This window comes from Heterocephalus glaber, unplaced genomic scaffold, assembly GCF_053883595.1.
Source record: "Heterocephalus glaber isolate CG9 unplaced genomic scaffold, H.glaber_assembly_v1.0 deba00001755, whole genome shotgun sequence".
Taxonomy (NCBI): domain Eukaryota; kingdom Metazoa; phylum Chordata; class Mammalia; order Rodentia; family Bathyergidae; genus Heterocephalus; species Heterocephalus glaber.
The window spans coordinates 519452-533299 of NW_028258453.1; the positions used below are offsets into that span (position 1 = coordinate 519452).

Here is a 13848-nt window from a genome sequence, read left to right on the forward strand (position 1 = left end):
ACAACAGCAGGCTCATATACATTTTAACTGATAAATTATATCAAACAATTAAAGCAGAAAAAAGAAGGAACACTTCTCCCCTCATTTTAGGAAATCAACATTGTGCTAATCCTAAAACTGGATAAAGATAATAGAAGAAAAAAGTATGAACATAGATAGAAATTTGTTTAACAAAACAAACTATTAGAAGTCAGATCTGGCAGGATGTAGAAAGTGGTTTTGTTATAGGGATGGCAGTGTTGGTTCAACATTGGAAGATCCACCCCTAAAAGTCATCATTTTAATAGAGGGAAGGACAAAGCCATATGATCCTGCCACTAGTTGAAGAAAAAGTATTGGACTAAATTCCACAGCTGTTCATGGTAAGAGCTATCAGGAGACTAGAAGTAGAATAGAACTTTCTCAACAGATTAAAGACATGTACTCCATACTTCCAGTGAGAATGCCTTATATGAATGGAGAAGATACAATGCTTTCTCCTTAAGGTGGGGAACAAGGGCAGATATGCTTACTCTTTATCTGTCCATTAAACTTTGAAACCTAGGCCCAACCAAAATAGTCTGGCAATAAAATGACACAGGATAGGATTGGCAAGGTAGAAGCAAAATCTTTATATGTAGATAAAATGATCATCTACAGAGAAAATACTAAGAAATCTCTAGGAGCCCCTACAACTTGTATTTGAATTTAGCAGGATTGGAAAACACAAAGTATATATAAAAATTCAGGTGTATGTATACTTGCTATAAATGAAGAATTAGATATTGAAATTGAAAAGTTATGTAGGAGTACAAAGGACCTAGAAAAGTTAAAAAACAAAAAACAGCAAACAAAAAACAGACAAACAAACAAACAAAAAATAGTGTTGGAAGACATTTAGTACCTAATTTTAAGACTTCTTCTAAAGCTACAGTAATCAAGGCAGTGTTGGTGAAGGAAAGACATATAGATCATTGGAATAAAACAGAGAATCTAGAAATAGAACCACACATATATGGTCCACTGAGTTTTGAAATATTATTTAACATGAGCATTTTATAGAATATAAACTCAATTCAAGAGCCAAGAAAGAGATAGTGTTTTCAGCAAATGGCACTAGAACACCTGGTATCCATATATAAAAAATTAACCTCAACCCTTTATTTCCATACATGAAAATAACATGAAGGGATCTATGAATTTAAATATGAAAGCCTAAAAGCATAAAACTTTAAGAAGAAATTATAAGGGAAAATGTTTATGAATTTAGGGTAGGCAAGAAGTACCTAGGATACAAAAAACATAATGTATAAAAGAAAAAAATTGATAAATGAGATTCCACCAAAATTTAGACCTTTAAATGACATCATTGAAATGAAAAATAGTCCTTAAACAGACCATATTTAGAATACATATAACCTATGACCAGAATATATAAAGAACTCTTGCAGCTCATTAATAGACAACCCAATTAAAAAGTAGACATGAGAAGATGATAAATAGCCAGTATAGCACAAAGAAAGGTGTGTAACTCTAGAATCAGAAAAGTACTAATCAGTACAATAACAAGATTGAAATATACACTCATTAGGGAGATGAAGTTAAAAAGTTTTAAAAGCCTTGTCATGGCTTTTTCTTTTTGTTGGATTCTCCCCCTTTGTGTCTAATTTGTCACGCCCAGTGGATTCATTCTGCTGGGTTTCCTGGGGTTGTGATCCTCATTGTCTTTTCCTAGGGTATTGACTAAAAGTTTTTGGAGTGCTGGTTTGCTATTCATGAAGTTCCTGAGGTGCTCTTTATCATGAAAGTATCTTATTTGTCCATCAATTTTGAAAGACAGTTTTGCAGGGTACATCAATCTGGGTTGGAGGCTGTTTTCCTTTAGGGCTTGAAATACATCACTCCAAGCTCTTCTTGCCTTGAGGGTTTGGACTGAGAAGTCTGCTGGGATTCTGATGGACTTTCCTTTGTGTGTGATTTGTTTCTTTTCTCTCACTGCTTGTAGAATTTTGTTCTTCTGTTGGATTTCTGGAATCCTAACTATCATATGCCTATTTGTAGATTTTTTTTGATTAAGGCTAGCTGGAGTCCTATATGCCTCACTTATCTGTATGTTAAGTTCTTTCCCCCTGCTTGGGACGTTTTCTGCCATCACTTCTGTGAACAGTTTTTTATGTCATCTGCACTCTCTCCTGTTTCTTCATTGACTCCAATCAGTCTTATGTTATTCTTCTTTGCATCGTCTAGCAACTGCTGGATTGATTTCTCGTGGTTCCTTACAATTTTAAAGCAATTTTCTTTTCCTGGTCACTAATTGCAATCTTATCTTCTATATCTGAAATCCTGTCCTCACATTGGTTCATTCTACTGTGCAGACTTTCAGTGGAGTTTTTAATCTCCTGGAAATCTGTTTGCATCTGTTTTATGGATTCCATTTGTTTTCTATGCTGGGATTCCATCATGTTCCTCAGATCCTCTATTTTTTAATCTGTGTCCTGTCTAGATTTATTAATCGTGTCTTGCACCATGAGAAAAATCTTTGCTGTTATCTGAGTAATTATTTCTGATTTCATTTTTCCCAGATCCTCTTTTGTTTCCAGTTCAGAGAGTCCAGGTGGTTGAGTATCAGATTGTTCCATCTCGTTTCCCTTTAGGGTTGCTGTAGGTGATCTGGAAGTCTGTTTTTGAGGCTTGTGTACATGTCTTCTCATTTCCACGGTGGGGGCGGGGGTTGCTTCTGGCGCCCGCGCAGCTTACCTCCTCTGCCGTAGGAGCCTGGGATGGTGGCTGGGGAGCTTCCTTCCAGGTGCTGGAACTGGCTCAGCTTCTCTGCCCATGGTGCTTGGGATGGTGGTGGGGGAGCTTCTTTCTGGTTGCTGGCACTGGCTCACCTTCTCTGCCCTAGGAGCCTGGGATGGCGGCAGGGAGCTTCCTTCCAGGTGCTGGAACTGGCTCAGCTTCTCTCCCCTCAGAGCTTGGGATGGTGGTGTGGGGGGGGAGCTTCTTTCCGGGTGCTGGAACCGGCTCAGCTTCCCTGCCCTAGGAGCCTGGGATGGTGGCAGGGGAGCTTCCTCAGTTCACCCTCTTCTGAGACCACAGGAGCGCCCTTTTCTTTCTTGGCACAGACTGTGGGGTTTGTCTCCCGAGTGGATCCTGGTGCTCGAGGCAGGAACTAGTGTGTGGTGCTGGGTGTTCTTGAGTCTACAGGAAACTCACAACGTGCTGGTGTTACCAGAAGGGTAAACTAAGGTTCACAGAGACTCTGTGACTTCAGAGCCTGGTGGCTATGGAGTGGGCACTGGGGTTGCCACTGCAGTCAGGTGGTAACTGGGGGGAGTGGGGCGGTGCCTGCCAGCTGCACAGACAGCTCTGTAGTCTTGTAACCTGGCATCCTTAGCCATCCCTCCAGCCAAGAGCTGCGGTTCGTGGGCCATTTACACCTGGTGATATTCAATTTATTTTATAAGATTGCTCTTAAAGATTTCACAGGCAGCATCTTAGCATTAAAGAGGTTGTGTACAAAAGGAGAAAGAACAATGCATTCATCATCACAGTGCCTTGGCTTTTAGTGCCTTTTCTTGCCTTTTCGTAAGTACTTTTCCTGTCTGGCTGTAATCAGCGTGAGCAGATCATCCCATGTCCTGGTGTTTCCACCTGATCACCTCTCAGAATACTTCCTGAGTCTGTGACATCGTGGAAGGAGACAGGCAGCAGCTCCATCTGGCTCAGTCCCTTGATGGTCATGTGGCTTCATGTGTCACTGTCTGGGAAACAGAGGTCCTGACCCTTTCTCTGCTAGGAGCTCCTGAGAAAGCTCCTGAGAAAGCTCCTGAGCTCCTTTCTGCGCATGCAGAAAGCACTGGGTAGAGAGGAAAGTCTCATCCAGGTGACCTGCTCCTCCAGAGCTCGGCTACTATCTGTCATTCCTAACGGAATTACCTATTCATGTCATAAAATTTTGGCAAAGTATAAAAGGAAGGAAAACCACTTCTAGACTTTTTTTAAGTTGTAATTGCTTTTCACATTTTGCGTTATTCCCTTCTGGTCTTCTTTTATGTGTGTTGAGTTTTATTTAATTGATGTAGTAAAATGGATACAATTTTGTATTATTTTCACATATCTTTTGATGATAAGCACTTTCCTGTGGAATTGTGGGGGCTCCATGAGTGGTTCTGAGGGTTGCACAAGCTTGCCATAAATGGAGCTCTGTCACTACCACCCAGCATTTATTTGCATCTTTCAGGTCGTTTGCGGTGCCATCTGCATGGTTTTGGATGTAGGGCTGTTCCCATGGCTTAGACAGGTGTTCAGAGAGGAGCTGTTGGCCAGGGGCATAGAAAGGTCAGGTTCATGGTGTCTTGCATGGGTCTTTACTGCCATATGCTGGGCTCTGGTTTGTTGAGGAAGGATGTAAACATGACAGGCCCTTATCCCCCTGGAGCTTGAGGTCCAGCAGGAGGGTTGGACAGCAGTGCAGGCTGCATGTGTGCCATGGCAGGGAATGTGGGGACTAGGACCTGCACTAAGACATTCTGGAGAAGTAGAGGCTGAGCCCAGAAGCAAGAGTGAGAGAGGTGAGATCAAGGCCCGCAGAGGTAGGTGGTTGGTTGGAGTCTGGCAGACAAGGCTGTCATGGGTGGGGAACATGAGGCCACAGGTGTGATCACCTGCAGGGTGCCCTAAGCAGGTAGACAGCATCTCCACACTCTTAGGAGCAACGAAGGGCTGTAAAGGCATGTGGTGTGCTGGGATGTCTGTGACGCCTGGGTAGGAGGGACCAGAGCATTTGGGTGGCTGAGCATTCCCAAGAGAGACCTCATGAGCCCTCACTGAGGCACCTTAGGCCTGGATTGGAAGGCTGAGGAGTGAGCCGGGACTGTGGGTGTTGAGTTATCCCCCCGGATGCTCTGTTGGGGCCTGTGTGCAAGATCCTTCCCTCCTAAATCTCACCCAACAGCCCCACTTCTCCTTGTGGGTTCCCTTTTCTTCCCCCAGCCCCATATCCAAGACATCACATAAAGCCAGGTGTCCTAAACTGCTTGTCGGCATTGTTCTGTGTCACAGATGGCCCCTGCCACTCACAGCCTGTGTTTGGAGCTGCAGCTGCTTTCCCATGTTCCCACCGCCACATTCCTAAGAAATGTTTGCTTCAAAACTGGCGTGGGGGCTTGTGGTGTGGGGAGTTGCTGCTCTGTCATCCCCAGAAGGTGTGTGCATGGCCAAGCAGGCCCCTCTTGTGGCTTTAGGGTGACTTCCAATTAAGCCCCTGATTGCATCATACCCAGAAGGGACAGCTGGCACTCTGTCACGTTGTTCCTTGTCCTCCGTGCCTGCGGTAAGCGCTGCAGTCCAGGGTCATCTTCCTCTGTTGTGGTCAGCTGGCTCTGAGCATCCTGGGCACCTGAGGTTTGGCCAGAAGACCTAGGTTTCTGCCTCTTTTTATTTTTATTTTTTGCCTACAGCCTGGGTTTTCTGGGTAAGTATTCGTCTCCCTGACTTTCTGATGTCATTCAGTCCGTTCAGTCCCCCAATTCCAGTCTCACAGTGTATTGTCAGCCTGTGACCTAGTGGTGGGGATGCACAGACCCACGAGATGACTTTTTGGCTCTCAACAGGCACCTGGTCCACATAGGTTGACTCTTTGAGAGCACTGTTGGATGAGTCAGGCCGATTTGGATGGATCCCTGCTCTGCCACCCTTTGAGTTGCCTGCACATATGATCTTGCCCCTCCAGCTTCCATTTCCTCATCTGATAAATGCATGCAAGAATGCCTTGCTCATCTGGTGGGTCTGCTGTGTGAGCCACTGGCCTGACTCAGGATGGGTTCTTGGTCCCTGGAGGGAGGCAGCATCTTTTGGGAATCCCACGTGTGACCTGCCAGGCATGGGTTGTGTGAACCAAAGCCTATGCTGCATTGCCCTGTGCTGATTCTTCCCCATCTCTCCTCTCTTTCTAGCCTGTGACCTCATGACCCAGGGAATCTTGGCCTTGGTCACATCTACCAGCTGCGCATCCGCCAATGCTCTGCAGTCCCTCACAGATGCCATGCACATCCCACACCTCTTTGTGCAGCGCAACCCTGGGGGCTCTCCACGCACCGCCTGCCACCTGAACCCTAGCCCTGACGGCGAGGCCTACACACTGGCTTCAAGACCGCCTGTCCGCCTCAACGATGTCATGCTCAGGCTGGTGACTGAGCTGCACTGGCAGAAGTTCATCATGTTCTATGACAGCGAGTATGGTGAGTGGGGACTGCTACTGGGCTCAGGTGTAGGAGGATCTGAGGCCCGAGGCTTCACCTGTGGTGGCCCAGGGTTGATGCTTGGAGGCCTGAGCTGAGCGGGCCTTCAGTGGGAGGGCTTCATGAATTGGGAAGAGTTGAAAAACAGATCTGTAGATGGGCACTAAAGTTGCCTAGCAACGTACCTTATCATGACAGCTGAAGTTTGAATCATCTTAGAGTTTTCAATAAAATATTAATAAATTGCTGGCATAATTCGAAGGGCTGTGTGTGGGCGGTCATGGAGCTGACGGCCTAGGGTTCCTAGTGGCTTCTCCTCCAAAAATGCCCTTTGCGCTGGCCGGTGGCCTGGCTTCTGTTTACCTTGTCTCCCCCCAGCTTCAGGGCCTCAGGCTGGGGGAAAGGGCCAGGGCTGGGACCCTTTGATTGTCACGGGGCTGGCCTGGGTGCTGAGCCTGGGAGTGCTGTGCCTGGCTGGACATGGCTTCTTTGAAGGTCTCTCCTGTGGAAAACAAGATCATAATTAGCATTAGGAAACCGCAGAAATGGGCTTTGGGGAAACGGCTTCGTGGTTTGCTTATTGTTGCTCTGTATAAATAGCTAGTCTGTTTTGAGATAAAATGGTTTCCACATTTCGCTTGTAAAAATTATGGAGATTAAGGAGATTCACATGCAGTTATGAGAAATCATGTGGAGACACCTGTGCGCCCTTTACCGGGTTCCCCAAAGGGGGACACCATGTGTAACTAGTATGGGGTCACCACCGGGGTTTGACGTGGGCCCATCCTGTAGTTCTGTTCCTCTTTCCCCTGTTCATGTGCACTGTGCGTGTAGTTTTACATCTATGTGGTTTCACACATGTGCAGACCCATGTGAGCCTCAGTTGGGATGACAGATTCTCTCCTGGGGCCCTTGGATTATCCCTTAGTGGCCACGGCCACCCCTGGGTGTTCAAGGCTGAGGGGACTGGTGAGGGTTGGCAGCCCCATTGCTAGGGTCAAGATGGAATAGGGTGAACCCTTAAAAGTCCCATTTTGTCTCCTGGTGAAATAATTCCTTTGCCAAGAGTGTAACTAGAAAAAGAAATCAGCATATGTTTGCATTTGCCTAAATACTCTGCTTCCCAGAGACTGAGTTGCTGTCCTCCGTTCTTGAACAAATATGCTGTTTGGAGCCTTCCAGAAAGAATTGAAAGAGCAAACAGTGACTGTGCTGAAATAAAGATGAGGTAGTGGCGGGGATAAGGGTGGCCCGAGGCTCCGGGGACTCCACTAGACTCTGTCCAGGACCTGGCCTCTCTCTCTCACCCACATCCTGCAGAGGAGTTGGGGACCTTGTCACAGCCCTGAGGTGACACAGGGCATCTGAGAGGCCAGCCCTTCCCCTGAGAACCACATTGTGCTCTGGGCTATGCCCTGCAGCTGGTGCTGCAGCCAGGGCTGGGGTCCCCTCTGGTCTTGTGTGTGTGGCCCTTCCTATCCTGCTTCCCTGGTTGCCTTGCTGCCCTTCTGCCCTGGCCTGCAGGTATGGTTGTCCCCAGGGCTGGCAGGGGCCCAGCTCTGCAGCCTGCTGGCCCTGTCTGGGCTCTGTGATTCCTGCAGACAGCGTGACATCTGGCAGCACTTGCCCAAACTCCGTGTTCTTTTCATTGCCTCCTTATGTGCACTCTGCTCAGGAAGCAAGTCCCCAAGGGAAGACATCCTGCCACCCGCCTGGCCTATAGAGCTGCCATCTTTTGGTCAGTTTGCAGATAGTGGGCATATGTTTCTCACCACCATAGGCCCTGGTCTGGGGCTCCTTCAAGAACTGGCCCCCAGGCGAATAAGCAAACTCACAGACAAAGCCATAAGTTTCCAAACAGTTCTCCCAGAAGACAAAAGAGATAGGGAGAAAAATGAGGTAAGATTCTGGGATCCTGGTAGCTTTCATCCAGTGGATCACTGTGGGGGACTTGTTTGAAGTATTCCAAGATGCCCAGAAATTACTGTGATTGTCTTGTGAGCTTCCATGGTGCAAGGGAGGCACTGGCCCCAACCTGCCATGCTTGCTGGTTATGATCTGGAGGGTGGAGATAATTGGACCACCTGGGCACAGTATACTTAGCTGGAAACTGATGTCAGGGCCTGGTGCTCCCACAGTGGAGCTCCCGAGGGTGCTGACCCACTTGGCTTTGGCCCTCTGAGGACAGAGCTCTTGTATTGTGGTCTTGGCAGGACCACCTGTCTTTGCTAACCCTAGTCACTGGTCTCTTGCGTTAACAATGAGGCTAGGTTCTGCCTCAAGCATTCGTTGCAAGATTTTAACCATCCCAGTACTTGTTGCTTGTGCCAGCTGTTCCTTGTTGTCCAACATGCTGTGTGCTAGGTGAGCCAAAGCTGCTGAAGTCCTTGTCCCCTTTGATGAATGCTGTGGGTGGAGTCACACTGCAAGACAAATGGTGCTTGTGGGCTCCCCAGGAGCCCTCTCCAACCCCACCCTACAGCACTGCCTGCACATGAACCCATGAAAAAGCAAATTGAGTGTGAAGACTGTTTCATGCCTTGCAAAGTCAAACAGAAGTGGTTTGGGGGTAGAGTGACTTTTCTTGATGCTGCTCTGTAAGTATCTTCATATATATATTGTTTCATTTATACCACCCAAAGCTCTCTGAGGTTGGATGATTGCTGCATTTTACAAATGACAGAAATTAGGCTCAGAGAGATTCTTTTTGACTTTATAAGACTCATGCACTCACCCATAGCACCATCCTATATCTAGAATTTGGGACTTGCTAAGCTGCAGCTTCCTTTCTTGTCCCCAGAGAGGAAAACTGATGACAAGAAGAAGGGAGGGAGGCTTACAATGAGCTCGGCATGCCCTGGAATGGTGGTCAGCCACTTTAGGGAACGTCACCCATAGGGTCCCTTCTTGGTGGAGGGAGGCTTGATTCTTCCTCATTTGCCTCCCTTTACACCCAAGAGGGTCTTGCCTGAGTGGAACCTGGGACTAGGCATTTGAGAACAGGCACGAGGATCATAAGTTTGGGGCCAGCTTGGGCTACATAGTGAGACCCCACCTCAGAGAACCAAAAAGCAAACAAATAAAAGAGTCAAAGACCATAGCAGGAAGAGACACGGGCCCCCAGGCCGAATTTGGCAGAGTGGTATTATCTTAGTCACTTTCCCCACCACTGAGACAAAATTCCCAACACCCACACCTTAAGAGAGGAGAGGTTTATTTGGGCTCACATTTCAGTCATAGTTGGCCAGCTCCAAGGCAGAACAGTGTGGCAGAGGGGCCTGGTGGAAGAGAGCTGCTCACCTCATGGCAGATAGGAAGTAGAGAGAGTGGGATATAGCTGGAGAGGGAGATGAAGCCTTCCAGGCCACACTGTCTGTGGCCTACCTCTTCCAACCAGACCCTGCCTCCTAAAAGCAAGCCAGCTCTAAGCCCCAATAATCCAGTCGCCTCCCACACACACGAGGCTGTGTGTGTGTGTGCTTTGTAGATATAAACCATAACAGGTGTCCCCTAAAGGTCCAGGCCCCAGGGTGGTCCTATGGTGAGGTGCTGTGGCCTGTAAGAGGCAGGGCCTGGTGGGAGGGCTGAGGTCACTGGGGGCATAGTCCTGAAGGGGGATCCTGGAACCTCAGTCTCTCATCTTCCTATTTCCTGGCTTGTGATGTAAGCAGTTTGCTCCCCCTACACTCCCACCATAATGCACCACCCTTGCCAGAGGTGCAAAGCAGTGAGGCCACCTGATTTTGAACCCAAACCTCCAGAACTGTGAGCCAAAAGAAACCTTTCCCTTTATAAATTAATTGCTGCAGGTATTTCATTGCAGTGATGGAAAGCCAACTAATGCGAGGTGAGAGAGGAGTTTGTATGTGTACCATTTACAAAATATGCAATGTGTCACTTGGTAAAATTCCATGGAAAATACTTGTATGCTTGTTGTGACAGCAAAAGGAAAAATATGAGAGAAACTGACATTTAGGATAGAAAATCTGTAACATTGAAATACCAAAAGTTTGGATTGAACAGAACAGAAAACTTTGTGTTGCCACTTTGAATGCTGGGATATTTGTGCGTATGTGTGTGTGTTGGGGGTGGGTGCTAGTAGCTGTAGTCAGTTTCTCTCTAGTGAATAAATTTGGATGAGGGCTGCAGTTGTGATGGGATCTTAGACATCACTGACTCATTCATTCATCAGATATTCAGAGTCCCTACCATGCACCATGTATTTTGCCAGGCATGCATTTTAGTAAAGAAACTGAGGGCTGGAGTGACTTGGCTAAAGTTGCACAGGGCTGGGATTGGAAGCCAGGGTTCAGGGACCCTTTTCTTTTAAAGTATTTCCAGAGTATGACTGACCTGTCTTAGCCTCTGGTCCAGCTTGTAGGCTCGGGATGGGTTAGGAGTTGGGATTCTGCAGAAACAAACCTTCAGTCTTCTGCATGAGTACCTAGGGCCCTATTGGGCTAATTTAAAAATTACTCTTTAAAAAAGGAAAGTTGCAATGTATCTGTACAATTAAAAGAACAATAAAGAAATCAATGTTCAGAACCCACAGTCAGTTGTCAAACCATGAAGGAGCCTTATGGGCTTCACTCTGACTGTTTCCTCCCATGCCAAGGGGACTTAGCCACTGTCTTGATTGTGTGCTGTCCAATACCTGGCTATGCTGAGACTTACGATCCTAAAGTATACATCACTTCGTTGGGCTCTCTGTGACTCTTATATATGTCAAATACTTCTTCCGTGTGTTTCTGTGATTGCTTTCTTCACTCAGCATTAGGTGTTGAGTTATCCATCTGATGCAGATGCGTTTATCATTTTTATTGCTGCACAGTTTGTCCAATTTATTTACCCATCTTATTGTTAATGAGCATTTGGGCTGTTTCCAGGCTTTTTGTTATTACTGAGAATAATGAGAACTTCCTTGTATTTTTCCTTTGTTGTTTGCATGTGAGAGTTTTTGGGGGTCTGTTCAGAGGAGTGGAATAGATAGATGCCCAGGTCATTGCTACAACCACTGTATTAGCCTAATAAAATCGTTTGTGCAAGTATTCCTACCTATCCACCACATGTGCAAGCTCTCTTGGTGCCCCAACTTCACCAGCACATCAAATTGCCTGTACTTTTGGGTTTCTTATTCAAAACATTCTCTTACTGTGATTTTAATTTACATTTTCCTGATGATGGATGAGGTGGAACATCATTCCGTTCAGTATCTTTATGGGCTAGTTTTGTTCTCTTCTCTGAAATGCTTGTTAGTAGTTGTTGATTTTGACACCAAGCCTTTTAAGGATGGCAGAATCTTGCAGTTAGCTGCTTATCTTAGGGAACAGAAGTTACTTATTGTATTGTTGTCCAACGTATTCATCTTTTTTTGGTTAACTCTCTTGCTTGTGTGATTTCAGAAATCCTTCCCTATGTAGGTGTCATGGCAGTAGTTTCCTGCTACAGTCCTACCTCTGCACAGAGAGCAGATATGGATATTGTCCCCAGCTAGGCCCCAGCCCACACCGTGCCTGGCCCTGATAGGGGCCCCTGGTCCTGCAGCTGTGGCCCAGCATTCCTTCCTGGACTCTGTTCCTCTCTGCTGTGACCTTGGGGCCCGTCTTGTTCTTGATGATGCTTGAAGAAGGTTCTTGCACATTCAGCACAGCAGGGCAAGTGGTGGGGACAGCTTCCTGGAAGATGTGGAAGCAGGTGCGTGAAGGACATGGAGGAATTAGGCAGGCGAAGGGCAGGGGTGGTGGGGTGAGTGGGAAGAGTGCACCAGGCAGAGGGAAGAGCAGGCTGGAGGGAAGAGAGGTCTCGTGATTGGATGATGGGCAGTGGCCAGGGATGAGGCTGGAAAGATGGCGGGGACAGCTTGTCCCTGACAAGCTCTGAATCCCCAGAAGTCCCCAGGAACCATGGTTTGCTACCTCAGCTGCTGTCTGTAGGTCCTGCTCTTCATTTCCTGTCCAGAGATCTAGGGGCAGACAGAGAAGGGTGTGGTCTTCATGCCCAGAGTCCCCGGTTCTGCTGCTGCCTCCTATTCTGACCCAGTGGCTGCAAATGAAAGGGAGGAAACTAGACACAGGCAGGAGTATGACCTGAGACAAGCCTCGGCTCCAGGGTGCACACCCCAGGCTGGGCCTGGGCCTCCTGCCACCCTACCATCCCCTCCTCCCTCACTCTGTTCTTTTTTTTTTTTTTTTCCCTCACTCTGTTCTTGTACCCCACGAGGGACCTTTAGCTGCAGTAGCTAGTGATATCCTCACCACAACCCCTGAAATGGGTTTGTCTTATCCTTGCTTTATGGATGAGGAAACTGAGGCTCAGAGAAGTGAATGACCTGCTCTGGAATATGGCTAATGTCCTAGTCACTTTCCTTGTCGCTGGGACGAAATACCTGACACTTGTAATTTAAAGGAGGAGAGGTTTATTTTGATTCACCTTTCAGTCCAGGGCTGGCTGGTTCCAAAGAAGAAACAGCATGGCAGTGGGGCCTGGTGAAGGAGAGCTACTCATCACATGTTGGACAGGAAGCAGAGAGTGAAGGGAGGAGCCCAGGAGAGAGAATAACCCAGTCCACACCCACAGGGACTGGCCTCTTCCAGCCAGACCTCATCTGTCAACCACAAACCCACTGTAAGTCCCATAATCTAATCACCTTCTGGATGCTCGAGGCTTCGGGGACCCTTTTAGACCTGAACCAGGGCTGACTCCCAATGCCTGGGCTCACAGCAAACTCCACGGATAAAATCTTCCTTAACGCACAAGGATTTATTGTGGCATTGTTGGTAACAGCACAGAAGGGCGACAACATAAATGTCCATGTGATGCTGTCCATGTGATGCTGTCCATAATGAGGCGCAGCGGTTCCAGAGCAGCAGCAGCAGAGTGCTCATGCACATTGGAGCGGCTCTCTGTGCAGATGCGAGCTCAGAGAGGTGCTGTGCCTGTCTGTGTCAGGGCACACACCCCGGTCCTTTTCAGGAGTGCTGTGCTGGTGGCTTGGGACAGGGATGGGAGATGCAGTTACACTGCACAAGTTCTTGTGCCTTTTGAGCTTTATATCCAGTACAAAAAAGACACACAGAAATAAAACAGTAAGCGTGACAGCCACAGCTCTGCCCTTCCCACTGACTGCTCCGCTGGCTTCCCTGGGCTTCATCTTTCTCTTCTGCACAGCCGCATGGTAAGGTTGGAGCCATAAGGGAGGGCACACATCAGGGTGCCTGGCACTTAGCACGTGCTCTGTGACTACAGCGAACCATGTGTGGGGACCGAGCTGCCGTGGTTGGCATTCTTCCCTCATGTGGTGGGTGCAGGTGTGGGGAGCCTCAGGTGAGTCTTGGTGCAAAAGATGTGGCTGTTGGCCCCTGTGGCTGAGGACAGTCCTCGAGTTTAGCAGTTAGGGGCATGGGCTCTGGAGCGATCTCATGAGGTTGAGTCCCAGATCTGCCTCTGTAGCTGTGAGACACTAGGCAAGTCCTTCAACCTCTCTGTGTGACCTCTCCTCATCTGTGAAATGGGGAGAAAACAATCCTCCCTTCCCAGCTCGGTCAGTATGTGGGTTAAATGACCAGCGCTTTGGCTGGCACCTGGCACATGCTGCGTGCTCAGTGAGACCCACAGCTTAGGAGCACCA

At 47.7% G+C, this 13848-nt stretch overlaps 1 protein-coding gene across 5 annotated transcripts in view; it reads left to right on the top strand.

Annotated features, from left to right (window-relative positions):
* Nucleotides 1-13848, top strand: part of Grid1 (glutamate ionotropic receptor delta type subunit 1) — a 737700-nt gene that overhangs the window by 123120 nt on the left and 600732 nt on the right. For all 5 annotated transcript variants that reach the window (XM_004867724.3, XM_087201127.1, XM_087201126.1 and 2 more), the window contains exon 3: nt 5937-6221. In XM_004867724.3, the coding sequence (XP_004867781.1) occupies nt 5937-6221 (285 nt within the window). The remainder of the gene's footprint in view (nt 1-5936; nt 6222-13848) is intronic.